This window comes from Penaeus chinensis, chromosome 12 (assembly GCF_019202785.1).
Source record: "Penaeus chinensis breed Huanghai No. 1 chromosome 12, ASM1920278v2, whole genome shotgun sequence".
Classification (NCBI taxonomy): domain Eukaryota; kingdom Metazoa; phylum Arthropoda; class Malacostraca; order Decapoda; family Penaeidae; genus Penaeus; species Penaeus chinensis.
Window position 1 is genome coordinate 15,442,214 of NC_061830.1, and position 16,606 is coordinate 15,458,819.

General features: G+C 35.1%; 1 protein-coding gene across 1 annotated transcript in view; it reads right to left on the bottom strand.

The window, feature by feature from the left end:
- LOC125030968 (mucin-17-like) overlaps positions 1 to 16,606 on the bottom strand; it is a 75,530-nt gene that overhangs the window by 29,287 nt on the left and 29,637 nt on the right. The window contains exons 9-19 of the mRNA XM_047621388.1: positions 9,180 to 9,242; positions 7,584 to 7,679; positions 6,364 to 6,426; positions 4,416 to 4,496; positions 4,042 to 4,146; positions 3,655 to 3,710; positions 3,270 to 3,393; positions 2,224 to 2,358; positions 982 to 1,088; positions 586 to 718; positions 129 to 369 (exon numbers count right to left, since the gene is read on the bottom strand). Of these exons, the coding sequence (XP_047477344.1) occupies positions 129 to 369; positions 586 to 718; positions 982 to 1,088; positions 2,224 to 2,358; positions 3,270 to 3,393; positions 3,655 to 3,710; positions 4,042 to 4,146; positions 4,416 to 4,496; positions 6,364 to 6,426; positions 7,584 to 7,679; positions 9,180 to 9,242 (1,204 nt within the window). The remainder of the gene's footprint in view (positions 1 to 128; positions 370 to 585; positions 719 to 981; positions 1,089 to 2,223; positions 2,359 to 3,269; positions 3,394 to 3,654; positions 3,711 to 4,041; positions 4,147 to 4,415; positions 4,497 to 6,363; positions 6,427 to 7,583; positions 7,680 to 9,179; positions 9,243 to 16,606) is intronic.

The window sequence follows — 16,606 nt, forward strand, 5'->3', positions numbered from 1 at the left end:
AGAAATATGGCATATTACTCACAAGAAAACGCAACTTTAATTTTGCTTTGATAGGTACCTCACACAGCAACTAAATCTCCTAACTGCAGCATGATAAAACATTTGTATTAGGAAAAGGATTTACATACGTGTGGTTGTTTCCACCGTGGTGGTTGTTTCCCCTGTGGTAGTTGTTCCCACCGTGGTAGTTGTTCCCACCGTGGTAGTTTCCTCTGGTGTGGTTGTTTCCACCGTGGTAGTTTCCACTGGCGTGGTTGTTTCCACCGTAGTAGTAGTTTCCTCTGGCGTGGTTGTTTCCACCGTGGTAGTTTCCACTGGCGTGGTTGTTTCCACCGTGGTAGTAGTTTCCATTGTGGTTGTCGTCTCATTCTGCGGAAAAGATAACAGATCAAGTGTTTTAGTTTAACAAACATACGCCCGTTGGTTTTGGCACTTGCTAAATGGCAACCGACTCGCTCCATATTCCCTTTCTCTTCCCACATATCTTGACCCATCACAGCTAATCTACAAAACAAGAAGAAAAAAGGCTGATTATGTGACGGAGATTATTGAATTAGCATTTAGCTGAATTAACATGTAACTCACACAATCGGGCCCCTCGATTTCATTGAAGGCAATGATATTTATGTACTGGCGCTCGAAGGGCGGGACAGCCTCGAGCATCTTGATGTAGTCGGTCATGGAATCCAGGTCTAGTGCGAGGTCGCTATAGTTATATCTGAAATACAAAAGGAATTTATAAGCAAATGTCAAAGCCATCGATGATATGTATTCATGTATGCATATATAATTGTGTGTGTGTGTGTGTGTGTGTGTGTGTGTGTGTGTGTGTGTGTGTGTGTGTGTGTGGTGTACACAAAACACATACACACAAGGTTATATATATACACACGCGCACGCACGTGTGTGTGTGTGTGTGTGTGTGTGTGTGTGTGTGTGCGCGCGCACGCGCGCATACATATACACATGGACATCACATACCTGTGCTCGAAGTGCTGTGAAACATAATGTGTTACATTAGTTCCGTCTCCATTGGCATTCTCATCCACGCAGCCACATCCGCTGTGGTCTATGAACGCCTGCTGGATCTGTGAGCGAGAGAGAAAAGATTAAACCTTCATCATTAACAGCTGTTAATATAAATGAAGATACATATGTGTGTGTTCATTTATATATATGCACGTATATGTATATATGTATGTATATATAAATCCATATATATGTGTATATATAAATACATATATGTATATATATATATATATATATATATATACGTACGACATTATTGGAAATGACGCCTTACACCTAAAAACAGAATCTGAGCTAACCATGAAGTAGAACACATCATTCTATGAAAATTTTCTTCTATATAATTTTCTTCGCAATTTGATTACGGTAATAAAGGTGTCAAATCGAGGAAGCGCAGCAACCTTACGCCTCCAGCACCGCAACAAAATGACAAAAAGGCGTTGAAAGCGACGGGAAATCGGACGAATTCGTAGCATATGACGTAAGCAAGGGAAATCAAATGAGCCAATTAGATTTGCGCTGGAACGTGACGGAACATTAGGCAGTGACGCCCAGCACTATAGAACCAATCAGATAAGAAACAGATCATCACGTAACAATAGAAGCTGGGCCTAGATGAAGGTATTGAAATTCAAATCAGTTCCATTATGGCTAGGCAGTGTGTCGGGTGTGATAATAACTATGTCGATTTCATTGCAAAATATCATTGTAACAACGACGCGAGTTTATTATACCTCGAAATCACGTTGTACTGCCAGTGGGAGTACTGTGCCCGAACTGTAAGACACCGTGTCATTACAGAAAAGACATACACCAATCTATCGCCATTTCTTCGTCGAGGCTACGAAAGAACCCTCGACATGGAACGATCCCCGTTAACAACGACCCGGAAGACCCCGACGATCTCAGTGACAAAAAGTCTAAGTGTTAAGCATCATCTCGAAATTTACCATACTTACATATACATAGATGTATGTATGTATGTATGAGTGTGTGTGTATATATATATATACAAATATATATATATATATATGACACACACACACACACACACACATATATATATATATATATATATATACAAATTGTGAGTGTTAGTGTGTATATAAGCTTATGTGTGTTCAAATATTGATATACTTTGAAATAACACTGATCATCACACATAAGTTAGTCGCAATTCCCATGCTGACACACCTGCACAATGGGGCTCGCGGGCTCATCGACGTAAGTCCTCGCAAGGATGACGTAACTCACAGACCCATTATTCGAAATCAGAGGCAGAATCACCACCAGACCGTGGCCAATGTGGATATCCCTCTCGTAATCTTCCTGGATTGAGAGATTGGGTGTGTGAAATGTAATTACTTATAATATTTACGATTATAAAAATCATTATAATTATTGTATTTTTAATAATTTGTTGTCATTATTTTTTTTATGAACATGGGTATTGCTATCATTATTATTGTTATTATTATTACTATTATGATAATTGTTATGATTATCATTATTATTATCATTATTATTATTACTATTATGATGATGATTATCATTATTGTTATTATTATTATTATCATCATCATTATAATCATCATTATCATTATTATAACTATTATTATCATTGTCATTATTATTATCACTATTATCATTAATATTACTATTGTTGTCATCACCAGCATCATTATTATCATTATTTTAACATTATCATCACCATCTTCATTATCATTGTGATCATTGATGTTAGTACTGGTAACATTATTTTACTGCTGTTAATTTTGCTCTTGTTATTGTTATTGTTATTATTGGTACCATTGCTAGTCCTATCACTGTCTTGATATTTTTAATATGAACATTGCCTACAAGTGCCGTTAATGCAAATTATAATAATGATAGTAATAAGAAGAATGATAATGACGTTTAATAAGTATGGCAGAGTTAATAATAATGTCATGGTAGACTCAGGGCTATGGATTAGTCATCATCTCCCCCTGTGAGTTAAGAATAGTAGGGATCTTAATCACTCGTATTAACAGAGAAGCTCAAACTCACTAACGCTGGAGGAGCATTTGGGCGTCGCAGTCCGCTGAGCCATTAAACATGGAGAAATAACAATCATCATGATAATAACAACAATGATAAACTTAGTACTGAGACAAGGGTTAACGATAATGACAATACACAACCAACGATAAAGATATATTTTATGATTCCTGAACTAAACATGCCATCTCTATCCGAACCTCTACTTCCGTCCAGACTAGTTCATGCTGATCCATGTAGTACCAAGTTTCGTTCGCTGTGCTATTGACGCCTTGTGAATATACAGCTTCTATCACACAATGGCCATTCTCGCTCTCCTGCAGCCTGTCGATGGAAAACCGGGCATGGGGTACAAGCGGCAATGCCCAAAAGAAGGCAGACGGGAAATGTCCTTTCATTGCGGTATAAGTATATGTGGATATACATTCGTGAGAACGTAAAGAAGGTAATATGTATATAGAGGAATAGATGAGAGAGAGAGGTAGAAAGACATACAGATGGTTAGAGGAAGATATAGAAAACTATGATTTCTGTTGATAGGAATAAACAGTATGTAAATGCGAGCAGAAAGGATAAATCACCAACCTGCTCAGAGCTTTTTCGAAATCATCCATTTCATATGTATTTTCGATGATAACACTCTGGAAAAAGGAAAGTTTCCATAAGCTGACAAGCTTGAACACTTAAATTCTTATGAGGGATTTTATTTATTACTATTATTATTGTTATTATTATCATTATTATTATACAATATATATATATGTTTATATATATATAAATATATATTTCTCAATAGTGAATTGAGAGAGGCCTATGTCTTGTAGTGGAATGAATGGCTGTTAAAAAAAAAAAAAATGTATATATATATATATGTGTGTGTGTATTTTTTGGAGGGGGGGGGGGGCATTCACCTAAATCTTTTCTGCCAAGAGGACGATATTACAATGTACAATTTGAAGAAAAGGGATTTACCTGGGAATACTCTGACGCAGTTTCATTGCAGTCAAGGCAATCAACGTCCTCGATCCCTTGCACGATGGTATCGACTTCCTCCTCGGGAATCGGATCTATGGGCTCCTGAGAAGTTAAAATCAAAGAAAAAGAAAGAGAGATATTATTGTGAATCTGTCTTTTATAGTCCCTATAGTTATATATATATATATATATATATATATATATATATGCATGTATGTATATCTATATCGGTCAGTCACTCTATTAACTTATGTGCCCACGTCCTTTTTGCAGTCCTTGTAGTAGTGCATGATTTGTATAAATTCGTATTACGCAAATAGTCTCACATGTTATTACACACACAGTATGCAGTAAAGCGCGTCCATACTAACAACAATAATTGGACCAGCTGTTGTTGTGTTCGGCAAAGTGAAAAGAGTAGTTTCCGGTGTACTTGCGGGTATAGTCGTTTCCTGAAAATGTTGAGGAAATGTAATATGGTTAAAGAGATGAAATATGGGTTTGATGATTCTGAAGTAGGAAAATGTATATTCCATTTACAACAGGTGAACTAATAGTATTTTCTCTTATGTTTACACACACACACACACACACACACATACATACACACACACACACACACACACACACACACACACACACAAATAAATGCATACATACATGCATACATACATACACACACTATATATACACATATATATACGTATATATACATATATATGTATATATATGTATATACATATAAATGTATATACATATATACACATTATATATATATATATATATATATATATATTCAGTATATGGAATATACATTGATATGTACCTACTAAAGATATATATGTATACATATATATATATATATATATATATATACACACACACACACGTGTGCGTATGTATATTTATATATACATAATATATATACACATATATATATTACATTATATATACATATATACTGCACACACACACACACACACACACACACACACACACACACACACACATACACACACACACACACACACACACGTGTGTGTGTGTGTGTGTGTGTCCCTGTGTGTGTATAGATAAGGATGTACTGACACATGATACTAAACATGATGCAAGATAAAGAAATGGTGGATCAAAATGGCACATGTTCATATACACGAATAAGCATACTATGTCACTGTACTGTATGCGAGTGATACATGTATGATATTGATTACCGTTGCCCCAGTGATTGTGGTAGTTGTTTCAGTAGATGCCTTCAGGTGTATAAACTGTTGTTGCTTCAGTAGTATCGATGGTGAATGATGGAGTGCTTGTTTCCTGAGAACGGTGTCGATAAATCGTTAGAGATGAAGACATGTCTGTACAATTCAACAGCACAGTAATGGGGAAGTATTCAGCTGTCATTTTCATAATTTTGTGAAGTAAATATATGTAACTGGCGTACATAAATACATAGGATGCATAATTGTTCATACCGCGTGGGATATACACACATATAAGTAGATGCATGGGTTCACACACACACACACATATATATATATATATATGTGCATACATATATATATATATATATATATATATATATATATATATGCATAGATACACTATATATATATATATATATATATGTGTGTGTGTGTGTGTGTATACACATATGTATAGATATACATATATACGCATATATGCATATATATATATATATATATTTAATATATATGCATATATACATACATACATAGATATATATGCATATATATTCATATATGTGCAGACACACACACATATATATATGTATATATATATATATATATATGCACGTAATGCATATATGTATACACACATACATACATATATATATGTGTGTGTGTGTGTGTGTATAAGCGCGCATGTATATTTGTGTGTTTGGATGTGAAGACATGTTGGTACTTGAAAGAATGCAATCTGTTATCACTGTACCAATGCGTTTCAGTGGAAGATTCTGGTGTTGTTTCGATAGTAGGTTGAAGTGTTCTGGTTCCCTATAATTATTAATGGAGTTAAGATGGATAGATAAATGTGTGACATATGCGCAAAATATGCAAAGAACTCCAACAAATGCATAAACGCGTGCGTATATCAATGTCTATAATGCGTATGTATATATATGTACATATATACATACATATATATTATATATAAGTGAGTGTATGTGTGGTTGTGTGTGTGTGTGTGTAGTGTGTCCATACGCGGGGTATCGATGTATGGTGTATATCTCGTAAATTTGTCAATGTTCAGAGTGATTAATGATGAATGACGTCTTATTTAACTCTTTATACTAACAGTTGTCTCTGTTGTTGGGACTGTCGTACTTGTCTCAGTTATAACGGTCGTCGTGGGAGTCTCCTGTAAAAGAATAAAGAATATTGCATCAATTATGCCTGGGGTCGTTCCGTTGGTTTGCGACTGTAGTCTACGGCTTCAATAGCAAAGTAGCCAGTGTTGTGTTAAAAAAAGTAGAAATGTTTAATCACAGATTGGAGACTTTTTTCTAATTATTTTTGTATAATAATATCTATATGTTCATTAAATAAAGGAATAGGAAACAGCCGAAAGCGATGCTTCCTGAATTCCAGAAATAAGATTCCTAGATATCCGGATTTATATCAAGCGCAAAATAATATGATCTGAAGCTGCGTGACTATAACTGTGTGGGAATATATATGGACACACATATATGCATATGTATATGTATACATACATATAAATACAGACATATATTCATGTGTGTACGTAGTTCATATATATATAATATATATATGTATGCATAAATATATGTATATGTGTGTGTGTATGTGTGCATGTATATGTGTACATAATAATATATATACATGTGTGTACGTATGGAATTATCTAAATGTATTGTAGTGGCTATCTTTGAGTATGATTGAAATGTTGATTTAGGGCAAGTTCGGCGGTGGTTTCATTCTTTGGGATTGCATCGAGTAACTAGTGTATATATAGATACTGTCTTTTGGCAGATATAAACACTGTATCCTGTTATGTAATCCATCGGTTGTCTTTGTACTAACAGTAGTGAATGGAGTGATTGTTGTCGTTTCCAGTGTTGTTGGTCTGGTAGTTATAGTCGTCGATAGTTTGGACGTACTAGAAGCTGTAGGTGTCTCCTGTGAATATTAAGGTGCTGAAAGTTTTCCATGGCAGGGGGGGGGGGGGGGGACGAGTATTCAAAAACATTTCCTTGTGTCAGATATAATAAACACATGCTGTGTAATCCATCGTGTCTCGTTGATTAGGTTTATACTAACAGAAGTGAATGGAGTGATTGTTGTCGTTTCCAGTGTTGTTGGTCTGTTAGTTATAGTCGGCGATGGCTCGGTCGTACTAGAAACTGTAGGTGTCTCCTGTGAAAATTAAGGAGGTAATGAAAGTTGTCCATGGCAGTGGATGTGAGCGATTATGGACATGCCAATTCTTGTGTCAGATATTAACACATCACCCTGCGTTGTAATCAGTGTCTAGCCAGTCATCTTTGTACTAACAGAAATGAATGGAGTGATTGTTGTCGTTTCCATTGCTGTTGGTCGAGTAGTTGTAGTTGCCGATGTCTCGGTCGTACTAGAAACTGGAGGTGTCTCCTGTAAATATCAAGTAGATATCCGGAATTATATCAAACACTAAATAGTATACACTAAAACTGTGTGGGAATATATATGGACAAACACAAATGTATATGTATATATACATATAAAGACATATTCATGTGTGTGCGTTATACACACACATATATATACGTGTGTGTGTGTGCGCATGTATGTATGTGTACATAATACTGTATGTAATATATACGTATACGTATGTATACATTTATATTGCTGTGGCTATCTTTGTGTATGACCTAAATGCTGATTTAGGGCTAATTCGGCCGGTGGTCGTAGATATCTTTGTTTCCTTAGAATTTCATCAAGTAACTAGTGTCTTCAGTGATATTATTGCGTCTCTGCGTGAGCAAGTATATATAGACACTGTCTTTTGGCAGATATAAACACAGTACCCTGTTATGTAATAAATCGGTTGTGTTTGTACTAACAGTAGTGAATGGAGTGATTATTGTCGTTTCCGATGTTGTTGGTCTGGTAGTAATAATCGGTGATGGCTCGGTCGTACTAGAAAACTGTAGGTGTCTCCTGTGAAGATTAAGGTGATGAAAGTTGTCCATGGGTGTGAGCGAGTATGAGCATACACTTTCTTAAGTCAAATATAAATACACTATCCTGCGTTGCAATCAGTAAGTGTCTAGCCAGTCGTCTTTGTACTAACAGAAATTAATGGTGTGATTGTTGTCGTTTCCATTGTTGTTGTTCGATTAGTTGTAGTTGCCGATGTCTCGGTCGTGCTAGAAACTGGAGGTGTCTCCTGTAAATATCAAGAAAATTAAAAAGGTTGTCCCATGGCAGTTTATGTATACATGTGTATAGATATGTCTACATATATATATATATATATATACTTGAATCAATAAATGCTACGTATACATGAATGTATATGTATATGCATATGCACTAACACACACAGGCACACAGACAGACAACTTGATCCTTTGCAAAAGCCATATGAATATTAAGAATTATATCTCACACGTCCAGATGAATCTTTGTATTTATAAAATGCGAACAATGGTAGTTTGGATAAAAATGAGATTTGTTGCTACTAATTCTTTTAAATATTGCACTGCTAACAATCTTGCAGACCGTATTTTGTTATCATATATATACTATGTGCATTTAACTACTCTGTGTTTGACATTTACATTGCGTCAATGTCCTGTGCGTGTGTACAAATACGTGTGCGAGTTCCCATATATATGCATCAGTGTATATGTGTGAGTATATGTGTCTATATACATATATATTAATACAATATATAAGTATATATACATATATATTAATACAATATATATGTATATATACACACATTTATATAAATATATTTACATTATACATATATGTGTGTGTGTTTATGTATTTGTGTGTGTGTTTTCGGGCGTGGAATTGAAGTAGGGTGTATAACCCTATAAATGTGTCAATGTTCATAGAGATTAATGATGTAACACGTCTTATTTAACAATTTGTACTAACAGTTGTCACTGTTGTTGGGACTGTCGTACTTGTCTCCGTTATAACGGTTGTTGTTGGAGTCTCCTGTAAAAGAAAAGAGTATAACTGAAATACTGTCTTTAGTCTACTGCTTCAGTAGCAAAGTCTGCCAGTGTTGTGTAAAAAAAGTAGAAATGTCTAATCGCAGATTGGAGATTTTTTTTTCTAAATATTTTTATTAGAATATTTAAGTAAAAAGTGTGGACATTTTACCATCATTTATATGTTCATTAGATAAAGGATTAGGGAACAGCTGAATGCGAAGCTTCCTAAATTCCAGATACAGGATTCCTAGATATCCGGAATTATATAAAGCACAAAACAGTATGTACTGAAACTGCTATAACTGAGTGGGAATATATATGGAAGCACACACATGTATATGTATATATATACATATATAGACATATTCATGTGTGCACGTTATACACACACATATATATGTGTGTTTGAATGTGTACATAATACTGCATGTAATATATATATATATATATATATATGTATATGTATGTATACATTTATATTGCTGTGGCTATCTTTGTGTATGACCTAAATGCTAATTTGGGGCTAATTCGGCGGTGGTCGTAGATATCCTTTTTTCCTTGGAATTTCATCGAGTAACTAGTATCTTCTGTGATAGTCTTGCGTCTCTGCGTGAGCAAGTCTTTTGGCAGATATAAACACAGTATCCTATTATGTAATACACTGGTTGTGTTTGTACTAACAGTAGTGAATGGAGTGATTATTGTCGTTTCCGATGTTGTTGGTCTGGTAGTAATAATCGGTGATGGCTCGGTCGTACTAGAAAACTGTAGGTGTCTCCTGTGAAGATTAAGGAGGTGATGAAAGTTGTCCATGGGTGTGAGCGAGTATGAGCATACACTTTCTTAAGTCAAATATAAATACACTATCCTGCGTTGTAATCAGTAAGTGTCTAGCCAGTCGTCTTTGTACTAACAGAAATTAATGGAGTGATTGTTGTCGTTTCCATTGTTGGTCGAGTAGTTGTAGTTGCCGATGTCTCGGTCGTGCTAGAAACTAGTGGTGTCTCCTGTAAATATCAAGAAAATGAAAAAGGTTGTCCCATAGCATACATTATATATATATATGTCTACAAATATACTTGAATTAATAAATAGCATGTATATATAAATGTATATGTACATGCATATGCACTAGCACACACAAGCACACACCCAGAAAAATTTACAAAAGCCATATGAATATTAAGAATTATATCGCACATGTCCAGATGAATCATGTATATGTAAAATGCGAATAAAGGTAGTTAGGATAAAGACTGGATTTGTTGCTACTAGTCTTGCACTGTTAGCAACCTTGCTGAATATTTTGTTACCATACATAAACAATGTACATGTGTTTTCGTATATATGTGCATCTGAGCATATGTGTATGTATATGAGTATAGATATAAATATATATATTTATATATGTTTATATATGTAATGATATATATACAAATATATATGTGTGTGTGTGCTTGGGCGTGGTATCGTAATATGGCATATATTCCCGCAAATATGCCAATGTTCAAATAGATTAATGATGTACACGTATTATTTAACTATTTGTACTAACAGTGGTCTCCGTTGTTAGGATTGTCGTACTTGTCTCTGTTATAACGGTTGTTGAAGGAGTCTCCTGTAAAAATAGAGTACAAGTGAAATACTGTATTGATTATGCCTGGGGTCGTTCCGTTGGTTTGCGTCTGTAGTCTACAGTGTTATGTTTAAAAGTAGATATGCCTAGTAACATATTGAGTGCACATTATTGTTGGAATATTGAGAAGAAAAAAAAAATGGATATTCTAGTGATATCTATATATTCATTGGATAAAGGATTAGGGAACAGATTAATACGATGTTTGCTAAATTCTAGGTATAGTTCCTAGATATCTGGAATTATATCAATCACAAAAAATAAGTGCTGAAGCTGTGCGATTATGACGGCGAGGGAACACATACACAGACATACACTCACGGATACACACACATGCACATATGTATATATATATGAATGTATGTGTATATATATATGTATATATTGCTATGGCTATTATTGACTATAATCCAAATGCTAATTTGGGGTAAGTTCGGCGGTGGTCGTTGATATGCTTATTTCCTGAGAATTACATCGAGTAACTAGTGTTTTCGTTGATGCACATGTATATGTGTCTATGTAAACAATTACAGAGAGTCATTGTCTTTTGTCAAATATAAACTCAGTATCCTGCTATGTAATTCATCGTATCACGTCGGTTGTCTTTGTACTAACAGTAGTGAATGGAGTGATTGTTGTCGTTTCCAGTGTTGTTGGTTTGGTAGATTTAGTCGGTGATGGCTCGGTCGTACTAGAAAATGTAGGCGTCTCCTGTGAATATTAAGGTGATGAAAGTTGTCCGTGACAATGAGTATGAAGAAGTATGCAATTTTTTTTTTTTTTTTTATGTCAGATGTAAACACTATACAACGTTGTAATCAGTGTCTAGCCAGTCATCTTTGTACTAACAGAAATGAGTGGAGTGATTGTTGTCGTTTCCACTGTTGTTGGTGGAGTAGTTGTAGTTGCCGATGGCTCGGAAACTGCAGTTGTCTCCTGTGAAAATTAAAATTATAAAGGTTGTCCTTGATAGTGGATGTGAGCGAGTTTGCAAATACATATTATTTTGTCATATATAACCACACTATTCTGCATTGTAATCAGTCGGGTCATGTCAGTCGTCCTTGTACTAACAGTAATGAGTGGAGTAATTGTTGTCGTTTCTATTGCTGTTAGTTGAGTAGCTGTAGTCGGTGATGGCTCGGTCGTACTAGAAACTATAGGTGTCTCCTGTGAATATTAAGGAAATAATAAAAATTGTCCATGGAAATGGATATGAAGAAATATGCAAAGACATTTTCTTGTGTCAGATATAAACACAACCCTGCGTAGAATCAGTAAGCGTCTAGCCTGTCATCTTTGTACTAACAGAAATAAATGGAGTGATTGTTGTCGGTTCCATTGTTGTTGGTTGAGATGTTGTAGTTGCCGATGTCTCGGTCGTACTAGAAACTGTAGGTGTCTCCTGTGAAAATTAAGATTATGAAGGTTGTCCTTGACAGTGGATGTGAGTGAGTCACCAAATACATATTCTTTTGTCCTATATAAACACTATCCTGAGTTGTAATCAGTCGCATCATGTCAGTTGTCTTTGTTAAAGTGATTGTTTTCTACTAAAAAATGTAGGTGTCTCCTGTGAATATTAAGGAGGTAATGAAAATTGTCCATAGCACTAGGTGTTAAGAAGTATGCTAAGACATTTTCTTATGTCAGATATAAACACTATCCTGCGTTGTAATTAGTAAGATATAAACACAGTATCCTGTTATGTAATAAATGGGTTGTCTTTGTACTAACAGTAGTGGATGGAGTGATTATTGTCGTTTCCGGTGTTGTTGGTCTGGTAGTTATAATCGGTGATGGCTCGGTCGTACTAGAAACTGTAGGTGTCTCCTGTGAAAATTAAGGAGGTAATGAAAGTTGTCCATAGGTGTGAGCGAGTATGAGCATACACTTTCTTAAGTCAAATATAAATACACTATCCTGCGTTGTAATCAGTAAGTGTCTAGCCAGTCGTCTTTGTACTAACAGAAATGAATGGAGTGATTGTTGTCGTTTCCATTGTTGGTCGAGTAGTTGTAGTTGGCGATGTCTCGGTCGTGCTAGAAACTAGAGGTGTCTCCTGTAAATATCAAGAAATGATAAAGGTTGTCCCATGGCAGTTTATGCATACATCATATAGATGTCTACATATTTACTTGAATTGATAAATACTATTTATATATAAATGTCTATGTACATGAATATACACTAACACACCCAGGCACACAGCCAGACAAATTTACAAAAGCCATATGAATATTAAGAATTATATCGCACATGTCCAGATGAATCATGTATTGTAAAATGTGAATAAAGGTAGTTAGGATAAAGACTGGATTTGTTGCTACTAATTTTCTTAAATGTTGCACTGTTAGCAATCTTGCTGACTTTTTTGTTACTATACATAAACAACGTACATGTGTTTGCATATAAATATGCATCTGTGCATATGTGTATGTATATGAGAATAGATGTATAAATATATATATATATATTTATATATATATATATATGTGTGGTATCGAAGTATGGCATATATTGCCGCAAATATGCCAATGTCCAAAGAGATTAATGGTGTACATGTATTATTTAACTATTTGTACTAACAGTGGTCTCCGTTGTTAGGACTGTCGTACTTGTCTCTGTTATAACGGTTGTTGAAGGAGTCTCCTGTAAAAATAGAGTAGAAGTGAAATACTGTTTACTGCCTAGTAAACACATTGAGTGTACATTTTTGTTGGAATATTGAGAAAAAAACTGGATATTATAGTGATATCTATATATTCATTGGATAAAGGATTAGGGAACAAGTTAATGCGATGGTTGCTAAATTCTAGGTATGGTTCCTAGATATCTGGAATTATATCAATCACAAAAAATGAGTGCTGAAGCTGTGTGATTATGACCGCGAGGGAACACATACACAAACACATTCACGGATACACACTCACACACACACACATGCACATATGTATATATATATATATATATATACATGACAGTATGTATGTATATATGAATGTATGTATGTATATATTTCTATGGATATCTTTGACTATAATCCAAATGCTAATTTGGGGTAAGTTCGGCGGTGGTCGTTGATATGCTTATTTCCTGAGAATTACATCGAGTAACTAGTGTCTTCGTTGATGGACATGTATATGTGTGTATGTAAACAAGTACAGAGAGTCATTGTCTTTTGTCAGATATAAAATGGAGTGATTGTTGTCGTTTCCAGTGTTGTTGGTTTGGTAGATTTAGTCGGTGATGGCTTGGTCGTACTAGAAAATGTAGGCGTCTCCTGTGAATATTAAGGTGATGAAAGTTGTCCGTGACAATGGGTATGAAGAAGTATGCAATTTTTTTTTTTTTTTATGTCAGATGTAAACACTCTCTACTGCGTTGTAATCAGTGTTTAGCCAGTCGTCTTTGTACTAACAGAAATGAGTGGAGTGATTGTTGTCGTTTCCACTGTTGTTGGTGGAGTAGTTGTAGTTGCCGATGGTTCGGAAACTGAAGTTGTCTCCTGTGAAAATTAAGATTATGAAGGTTGTCCTTGCCAGTGGATGTGAGTGAGTCAGCAAATACATATTCTTGTGTCCTATATAAATATTATCCTGAGTTGTAATCAGTCGCGTCATGTCAGTTGTCTTTGTCCTAACAGTAATGGATGAAGTGATTGTTTTCTACTAAAAAATGTAGGCGTCTCCTGTGAATAATAAGGAGGTAATGAAAATTGTCCATAGCAATAGGTGTTAAGAAGTATGCAAAGACATCTTATGTCAGATATAAACACTATCCTGCGTTGTAATCAGTGAGATATAAACACAGCATTCTCTTATGTAATAAATGGGTTGTCTTTGTACTAACAGTAGATAATAGAGTGATTATTGTCGTTCCCGGTGTTGTTGGTCTAGTAGTAATAATCGGTGATGTCTCGGTTGTACCAGAAACTGTAGGTGTCTCCTGTGAAAATGAAGGTGATGAAAGTTGTCCATGGGTGTAAGCGAGTATGAGCATACACTTTCTTGTGTCAAATATAAATACACTATCCTGCGTTGTAATCAATAAGTGTCTAGCCAGTCGTCTTTGTACTAACAGAAATGAATGGAGTGATTGTTGTCGTTTCCATTGTTGGTCGAGTAGTTGTAGTTGGCGATGTCTCGGTCGTGCTAGAAACTAGAGGTGTCTCCTGTAAATATCAAGAAATGATAAAGGTTGTCCCATGGCAGTTTATGCATACATTATATAGATGTCAACATATATACTTGAATTGATAAATACTATGTATATATAAATGTCTATGTACATGCATATGCACTAACACACACAGGCACACACCCAGACAAATTTACAAAAGCCATATGAATATTAAGAATTATATCGCACATGTCCAGATGAATCATGTATATGTAAAATGCGAATAAAGGTCATAAACAACGTACATGTGTTTGCGTATATATGTGCATCTGTGCATATGTGTATGTATATGAGTATAAATATATTTATATATGTTTATATATGTAATGGTATATATACAAATATATTTGTGTATGTGCTTGGGCGTGGTATCGAAGTATGGCATACATTCCCGCAAATATGCCAATGTTCAAAGAGATTAATGATGTACACGTATAATTTAACTATTTGTACTAACAGTGGTCTCTGTTGTTAGGTCTGTCGTACTTGTCTCTGTTATAACGGTTGTTAAAGGAGTCTCCTGTAAAAATAGAGTACAAGTGAAGTACTGTATTGATTATTCCTGGGGCCGTTCCGTTGGTTTGTGACTGTAGTCTACAGTGTTGTGTTTAAAAGTAGATATGCCTAGTAAACATATTGAGTGCACATTGTTGTTGGAATATTGAGAGAAAAAAAAACTGAATATTCTAGTGATATATATATATTCATTGGATAAAGCGAACAGATTAATGCGATGGTTGCTGAATTCTAGAGATGGGTTCCTAGATATCTGGAATTATATCAATCACAAAAAATGAGTGCTGAAGCTGTGTGATTATGACCGCGAGGGAACACATTCACAGACACACTCACGGATACACACTCACACACACATACATGCACATGTGTATATATATATGAATATGTGTATATATGAATGTATGCATGTATATATTGCTATGGATATCTTTGACTATAATCCAAATGCTAATTTGGGGTAAGTGTCTCCGTTGATGCACATGTATGTGTGTATGTAAACAAGTACATAGAGTCATTGTCTATTGTCAGATATAAAATGGAGTGATTGTTGTCGTTTCCAGTGTTGTTGGTTTGGTAGATTTAGTCGGTGATGGCTTGGTCGTACTAGAAAATGTAGGCGTCTCCTGTGAATATTAAGGTGATGAAAGTTGTCCGTGACAATGGGTATGATGAAGTATGCAAAAACATTTTTTTTATGTCAGATGTAAACACTCTATACTGCGTTGTAATCAGTGTCTAGCCAGTCGCCTTTGTACTAACAGAAATGAGTGGAGTGATTGTTGTCGTTTCCACTGTTATTGGTGGAGTAGTTGTAGTTGCCGATGGCTCGGAAACTGTAGTTGTCTCCTGTGAAAATTAAAATTATAAAGGTTGTCCTTGATAGTGGATGTGAGCGAGTTTGCAAATACATATTATTTTGTCATATATAACCACACTATTCTGCATTGTAATCAGTCGGGTCATGTCAGTCGTCCTTGTACTAACAGTAATGAATGGAGTGATTGTTGTTGTTTCTATTGCTGTTAGTT